The 8,602-nt window shown below is 32.5% G+C and overlaps 1 protein-coding gene across 1 annotated transcript; it reads left to right on the top strand.

The window, feature by feature from the left end:
• Window positions 1-1,465: 1,465 nt before the first annotated feature.
• On the top strand, window positions 1,466-3,702 carry AZG1 (AZA-guanine resistant1). Its single transcript, XM_020356710.3, has one exon. It carries the CDS (start codon window positions 1,800-1,802, stop codon window positions 3,555-3,557), a length of 1,758 nt encoding a protein of 585 aa, XP_020212299.1. The 5' UTR covers window positions 1,466-1,799; the 3' UTR covers window positions 3,558-3,702.
• The last annotated feature ends 4,900 nt before the right edge of the window (window positions 3,703-8,602 follow it).

Raw genomic sequence — 8,602 nt, 5'->3', positions numbered from 1 at the left:
CGGTTACTGGGTAACTGATTTCTCAAAAGAATTTTTAAAAAATTTTCAAAAATATTTTTGAAAAATCGGTTACCCAATAACCGATTTTTCACCTAAATTTCTAAATGGTATATTTACATAAATATAAATGAGTTTAGGTTATTTAAATAATAAAAAAATGGTATATTAAAAAAAAAGTCGTTTTTCGCTCTATTTGTTACGTTTGATTTAACAAGGAAATTGGTAAGAAAAGAGAGATGAATTTGTTAAGTTTGGTTGCTCAAATAAATAAAATTGATCCCCGCATGTTTTAATTTTTTTGTGTGGAAAATACAGCAAAATTAGTCAGCTCATAAACCCAAAAATCCATTAACAAAAAATATCCTGAAAATATTTCACTACACTGTCATTTTAATTAATTAAACTTCAAAAATAATTGATTAAACGATTTTAACATGTGAATTAATTAATGGTAGTATGAACTCCACTTTAATCAATTAAAATGTAACAATATTAATTAAATAACATGTCATTACCATAGCCACCATTTTTATCGATTAAATATATCTTGTAAGTATAAAAGTAGAATATACGATATCTTATAATTTCTTTTTTTTTTTTTTCATTTCATTTAAACTTAATAACTTGTCAATATTATTTTTCTTCTCTCACTAGTTCCACTTAAATCAAGCAATTCAGCGTTCATTATGTTTTTTTGACTCGTATTCTATTACTATATTTTTTCCCGTTACTAAATGGAGTATTAGTGCTCTTCCATGATCATATTATTATATTTATTATTTTACATAAAATAAAATATAAAATTTTATTCCACACTACGTACTTAGTTGTTTTTGGTTTCGTTTTGTATTGCAGGTATGAAAATGGTTGAATACGAGAAATGAGGACAAGCTCCAAGCATGTGCTGCTGAATTTGACCAATGAAAGTTTAAGCCAATAAATAGGCAAACTTTGTGTGAAACCATACGAGATTCATTAAGCACATGGCGACCGAATATTATTGTTTTAATATTTTGATCATGTCAATGAGCGTCACCCCGGTTGAAAATGAAATACAAGGCTTGAAAACGTAGTGTCTGTCTTCCAATTCCTAACATCACCCTAATTTTAAAGAAAACAAAGGCACTCCGACGGCACACACAACCCAACTCGACAATATTATTAAAAGCAAAAGAAGACACGAAAACAAGGGAGGCCAACTAATCAAACACTCCACTCTAAATATCTTTCTATGCCTTGTGAATGAATTTCGCACCCAACATGCAACTTACAACAGTTATGTTAGTCAACAATATTGCGCAAGCCATTCACATATTCGCCGGAATTATCAAGAATGTAATGGCCTCGACAGGGAAATTTTAAAGACTTTTCACATTCATATACATATATTTTCTCAAAGTCAAATTCAGCTAACTTACATTACCCCAGCTGTACAACAAGGAACACACTGTTCCACACTATCCGTTCAAATTTAATATTGAAATAAATGACCCTCAGAAAAGAGAAAAAAAGAAAGAAAAAAAAACCTGCCCCCATGTTATGTATGGAGTCTTAATTAAAAGCTGGATCCAAAATAATTAATAATTAAAGAAAAGAAAATTGATAGGGGAAGTGAGAGTGTTGGGTATATATTAGAAAGATCCCGAGAGAGGTTAGAATCTATAATCTAAATCCTTTGGAAAAGAAAAAGAAATAGGAAAGAGAGGAGACAGAACACAGAAGGGAGGCAAAATCATAATATCCTAATCCAAAGCGTTACTATATAAACGATAGTGAAGAGGGAAGAGGGAAGAAGGAGAATGGAAACGGAGGGGGAAAGACCCCCACTTCCGCAACACGAAGGCCACACAAAGCCCCTCTCAAGGCTCAACAACTACGTCGCCAAAAGCAGAGTAGGGAAATGGTTCAAGCTATCCCACCGGAACTCCACCTTCACCACGGAGCTCCGCGCGGGCACCGCCACCTTCCTGACCATGGCCTACATACTGGCCGTGAACGCCTCCATCCTGGCAGACTCCGGGGGGACCTGCTCCGTGTCGGACTGCCTCCCACTCTGCTCGGAGGCCTCCCTACCTCCCTCGGCCTGCAGCGGGCCCTCCCACCGCCTCCTGCCCCCGGACGAGTCATGCAAGTTCAACCCGGTGAATCCCGGGTACGCCTCCTGCCTCGAAAACACGCGGAAGGACCTCATCGTGGCTACCATAGCTTCTTCCCTCATTGGCTGCTTCATCATGGGGACCTTCGCCAATCTCCCTCTCGGCCTCGCCCCGGGCATGGGCTCCAACGCCTACTTCGCCTACACCGTCGTCGGCTTCCACGGCTCCGGCAACGTCTCCTACCAAAGCGCCCTCGCCGCGGTCTTCATCGAAGGGACCATCTTCCTCCTCGTCTCCGCCATCGGCCTCCGCGCCAAGCTCGCCAAACTCGTCCCCAAGCCCGTTAGAATAAGCTCCTCCGCCGGAATCGGGCTTTTCTTAGCCTTCATCGGCCTTCAAAACAACCAAGGAATCGGGCTCGTCGGGTTCAGCCCATCCACTTTAGTCACCCTCGGCGCCTGTCCAACCTCCTCCCGGGCTTCCCTGGCCCCTGTCTTAACGGCTGCTAACGGGACCGTTAGTTTATTACCCGGCGGGACGGTTTCCGGGGATATCCTCTGCCTTAGAGACAGAATGGAAAGCCCCACACTCTGGCTGGGCCTGGTGGGCTTTGTCATAATCGCCTACTGTCTGGTGAAGAATGTTAAAGGCGCTATGATATACGGCATCGTTTTCGTCACCGTGGTGTCGTGGTTTCGGAATACGAAAGTGACGGCGTTTCCAAACACGGAGGCGGGTAACTCGGCGCACGAGTATTTCAAGAAGGTGGTCGACGTTCACACCATAAAAACCACCGCGGGGGCGTTGAGCTTTAAGAATATAAACAAAGGGTATTTTTGGGAGGCCGTGGTGACTTTTTTGTACGTGGACATTCTCGACACCACCGGAACGTTGTACTCCATGGCCCGCTTCGCCGGCTTCACCGACGAGAAGGGGAATTTCGAGGGGCAATACTTCGCCTTCATGTCGGACGCCACGTCCATCGTGGTGGGGTCGCTGCTGGGGACCTCGCCGGTGACGGCGTTCATTGAATCCTCGACGGGGATACGCGAGGGCGGGAGGACCGGGTTGACGGCGCTGACGGTGGCGGCGTATTTCCTTCTGGCGTTGTTCTTCACGCCGCTGCTGGCGTCGATTCCGGCGTGGGCGGTGGGGCCGCCGTTGATTCTGGTGGGGGTTTTGATGATGAGATCGGTGGTGGAGATTGATTGGGAGGACATGAGGGAAGCGATACCAGCGTTCGTGACCCTCATTCTGATGCCGTTGACGTATTCGATCGCTTATGGGCTTATCGGTGGGATTGGGACTTACATTGTGTTGAACCTTTGGGATTGGGGGTGGGGGCTCTTGCAGCACTTTGGGGTGGTCAAAATGAAAACCACGGATGATGGGGTTCTCGTACTTCAAAATCAACCTTCTCCACAAAATCCAACTGCTAAACCACTCCAACTACAACCTTAGCATTAGCAAGGGTATGTGCTTCTGTAATAATAATTCTTCTCTACTTTTCTTACTCATACATCAATTTCACAACCTTCTACTTCTATTCTTTCTGTACCACTACCAACTATACTGTCAATACATTCCCTCTACTCTTTTTCTATCACCTTTTTTTATTTGAATCACATATTCCATCTTATTTAATATCAACAAATTAGTGAACCAGAACTTGTTTCAATACTATTTTTAATTTTACAAAAATAAAAAAATATATATTTAAAACACTTGTTACTTGTTAAAAATAATTTCGGAAAATGAATTAAGTTTTTACAACACAAATTAACAAAATTTCAAAATATCTTATTTGTGTACATAAAAAAATGTATTGACCTAATGGTAAGGTCAAGATAGATTTATGACAACTTAAATTTGATTTTAGTTGTATGTTATAATAATTTTTATTCATAAAAATATATATATATATATATATATATATATATATATATATATATTAAATTTCACCCTTGCATCACCTGGGTGTGATTTTAAAAATAAGATAACGAAAATAGGAATCAAGCATTTTCTCGGTTTGGGTGGCAATTATATATGTAATAAAATCTAAAATTCTTATACTTCTTAAATATCTTCTTTCTTCATGTGGGGCCACGAATACATCTTCGTCATCCAGACATCCACCAAATCACGCAATATTTTTAGTGTCAAGCGTATATGAAATTTTGGTATTCTGGGTTCAATATCTCTATATCTATAATTTTCAATATTTTTTACTATGCCAACTTGCCTTCTTCTTTGTCAGTGGAAGAGTCGTCTTCTTCCTCACCACTCTTGGGTATGGGTGCTTGGTAATTAAAGCACTATATGAAACTAAAGTAGATTAGGGTTGTGGTAATAACGCTAGCTTCAACTCAAGTTAACATATGTATGGCTACGTTCTAAGAAACCAACACTTTCTGCCTTTTCTGTACACTGTAATAATTCTATATAGTTAATCATTTTACTTTATATATTGTATATTTTTTAAAATATTTCTAAGGTATAAAATATATTTATCTTTAATTATTTGATTATTTCTTACGAAATATTAAGAAAACTTATAAGAATATATATCAAAAGATAATTAGTGTTTCATGAATATCCCATGCCACTAGACACGTATGGATATAAAAAGATAATGACAAGAGAGGCAAATGTGAATGTGATAAATGATAGTTTGATGTAATAATTAAGAAGAAAAATGAGGAATGTCAATGTGATATTTTCTCCATTGAGATATCTAAACGTTAGAATTATTTCTAAAAACAGCTTTTAAAATTGTTTTATAAAATAGAAAAGGAAAAAAAAAAAAAAAAAAAAAAAAAAAAAAAAAAAAGCAAAACACGATCATTGTTTTCTTCTCTTGATGAGTTGGGAATCATACTAGATGAATTAAAGTTAAAAATGAAGGGAAGATTTTGAGTTTCCATAATATTGAGCTTCTTTTGTACAATTAATCCATTTTTGTAGACAAATGATTATTTGGTGATATTTTCAAAATGCATTGAGCTTATTGGTTGATGGATGATTCGTTTTCAAGATATGAAAAAAGAAATCAATTCTAAAGAAAAACTATACATTTATAGAATCAAAATATGTTTGCAATTTTTTTTCAATATATATCCATCTATACCCCCGCCCCAATATCTAAAGATTTGCAACTGATGCAAAAGTCAATAACATCAATGTACCTAAATCTAAAATTTATGGCAGGTGTTGTATAATCAAAGGAAAGCCATCTCCAAATTAAAAATATCTGCAATTCTTGAATTTGAAAGTTTGATATTCGAACATGTTTTTTTTTCTTGAATGAATATATATGTATACGCATTAAATGGGTGATTTATTTTTGAAAGCTATAAAATAAATTTTAATTATTATTCTTTATTCTTTATCACTGGATCTTAGGTATTAGGTGAGAGGTTAAGAAATGAAGTCCAATTTTGGAGAGCCAAGGTATTTAAGTACTTAGATCAGTTAAATGTCTAGGTGGAATATTAATTGTACTTCACAAATATTAATATAGTTAAGTGAGTTTTGAACATTGTCGTATATAAGAATGACGCTACTTCGACATAACACATTGTTTTAGGCCCAAGTACGAGAACGGAATTACAGTGCGAGAGATCACTTTAAAAAAATTGAAATAGATTTTAATACGCATGAAAAGTTTACAATACAAATATTTACGGATGGAGTTAGATTGGTTTAGATTAAATTTTTATTTAAAAATTAATCTGAATCAATTAAATTTAATTGATTTGAATTGGTTAGGATTTTATAATTTTTTTTACTTAATTTATTACAATAAAATAATTTTTTAGTGGTATTTAATATAATTTTTAGTGGCAATAGAAAAGGCTATAAAATATTTTACCTCCATTATACAATGTCAGTAAAATATTTATTGTATATTGATAAAGATTCTTATAATGATCAAGAAAAATGTATGAGTTTTTGTGTGCATCGATTCCTAACTTATATAGTCTTTAATTATTTTATTTATAATTGATGTCGAACTTGTAGCTTATATATACTTTTTGATTGTCTTATCTCTAGTAGATGTAAGACTTGTAAGGTGAAGATTATCCTATAGTACTGTTGAATTTGGTACATGAATAAATGATGGGTGATTTGATACTTATGTTGCACAGACACGACATGAGACTGTCATGTCCCTGAGTCTGACACTCTCTAGGAGTGGACACACCGTGAATGCATTTCAGACACTTCGACAAATCATATCCACACAAACTAGGCATGTCTCTATCACAAACACCTACAAAATTGACGTGTCTCCATCACGAACACCTATAATAGTGATGTGTCTCTATCGAAGATACTTACAAATGAACATGTCTCCATCTTGATGTACGATTCGATATGTGGATTTCATTTTTTTTAAATCCAATAAAAACATAAACAAAAAAGGGATGATTTGAGACTTTTTTTTATAAAATAATAATAATAATAAATCTCAATAAAAGCATAAACAAAAAAGGGAAGATTTGAGATTTTTTTTTAAAAAATCTTGATAAAAGTAGAAATAAAGAAAGTAAGATTTGAGTTTTTTTTTTAAAAAAATTGATAGGAATAGAAATAATGAAGAAAATTGTTTTATCTTTCCTTACTTAACTTTCACATAATAGAAAATATTTTTTTACTAAAAATAAAAATAATGAAGGGAGAATTCAAGATTTGAGATTTTTTTAATAAAAAAGAATAATAATAAATCTCAATAAAAACATAAATAAAAAAGGGAGAATTTGAGATTTGTTTTTAAAAAAAATCTCAATAAAAATAGAAATAAAGAAAGTAAGATTTGATATTTGTTTTTTAAAAAAAGAAAAAAATTGATAAAAATAGAGATAATGAATAAATTTATTTTATCTCTCCTTACTTAACTTTCAAAAAATAGAAAAGAATTTTTTTTAATAAAAATAAAAACAACGAAGGAAGGATTCGAGATTTAAAAAAAAACTATGAATATGATATATTTTAATAAATTTTTTTGAGACCTAGTAAGTCATTGTTGTATTAATATATAATATTTTTTCCATGTTATTTATATTATATATTATATATATGTCATGTCCATGTGTCTTATGTTTTTTGATTTTGCCGTATTCCTGTATTCGTGTTTGTGTCATGTATCCATATCATATCCGAATATGTGTTACATAGTTTGATACCATCTTAGAATAGTAAGTTATGAGTTTAACTCAACCCTGCAAAATCAACTTATGAGGTGAGAGTTGTCCATAACTTATATGTTTTTTAATTGTTTTATCTTTAATCGATGTGAGACTTTAGTTTTTTCCAAAAAAATGAATTAAAAGTTACCCTTATCAACCATTTTCAATAATTAATCATATAAATATATTTTTAGTGATTATCATTTATTATCCATAAATATTTTTATTAGATAATAAATTAAAGATAATTAGTTTATTATCATTAAATAATTATCATAGTAAATTTTAATATAGTGTAAATACATTTTAATGATTATTATTTATTAGTCATTAAATTTTTTATTAAATAATAAAATAGAGATAATTAGTTTATTGATATTAAATAATTGACAATAATAGTAAATTTTGGTGTAGTGACTCAAACTGAACCAATTCAATGTTAATTAAGTTGGTTCGATTTGCATCATCAAATATCCAATTAATTAAAAAAATAATTAAAAAGTAAATGAATTTTTCAACATTAACTAGATTGTTATATTGTAAAAAATTAACTAAATTAATAGATTTATAATATAGTCCCTCTTGGTTTCTTTTCTCAACCTACTTAAGGATTTTAAATGCATTATGCATTACAATGTGTGAAAAAATGACACTCAATATATTACAGTGTAGTTCTTTTTTATTTTTTAAGTACTTGGAAAAAGGAATAAAAAAAATCTACATATTATAATACAAAAATATTTTTAAAATAATCAAAATGATACATATATATATATATAATTTTAATTAAATAAAAATAATAAAATAATAATATATTTGATTCGAATTGATTCAAATTTTAAATGTGTAAATCTAATATGTGAACCAAGTTTAATTAATTTGATTTGGATTAGGGATGACAATGGGGCTCCATGGGTGTAGGTAATAGTAAACATGTCCCCACCCCGCTGGATGAAAATTAACCCCATATCCGCGCGAGTATCCATTAAGCGGGTATCCATGAATTTCTTGAATACCCGCTGATATCCATGGATATTTATAATTTTTTTAAGAAATTAAAAAAATTATATTACAAATTATTTGAAGTTTAGATTTAATGTCATTGAAATATTAAAAATAAAAATTCAATGTTAATTTTAAACTTGTATTTAACGTTAGTTTTGTTGAAATAATAATAAAAATACAAGATAATCAATAACTTAAAATACATCAATCTCACAAGTAATTAAGTACTTAGATCAGTTAAATGTCTAGGTGGAATATTAATTGTACTTCACAAATATTAATATAGTTAAGTGAGTTTTGAACATTGTCGTA

Source organism: Cajanus cajan, chromosome 6 (genome assembly GCF_000230855.2).
Source record: "Cajanus cajan strain Asha chromosome 6, NIPB_CcT2T_4, whole genome shotgun sequence".
Classification (NCBI taxonomy): domain Eukaryota; kingdom Viridiplantae; phylum Streptophyta; class Magnoliopsida; order Fabales; family Fabaceae; genus Cajanus; species Cajanus cajan.
This window is presented reverse-complemented; position numbering and strand designations above follow the sequence as displayed.

Bases quoted from the DNA above. Each gene is read 5' to 3' on its own strand.
- AZG1 (XM_020356710.3), top strand. From the start codon at position 1,800: ATGGAAACGGAGGGGGAAAGACCCCCACTTCCGCAACACGAAGGCCAC.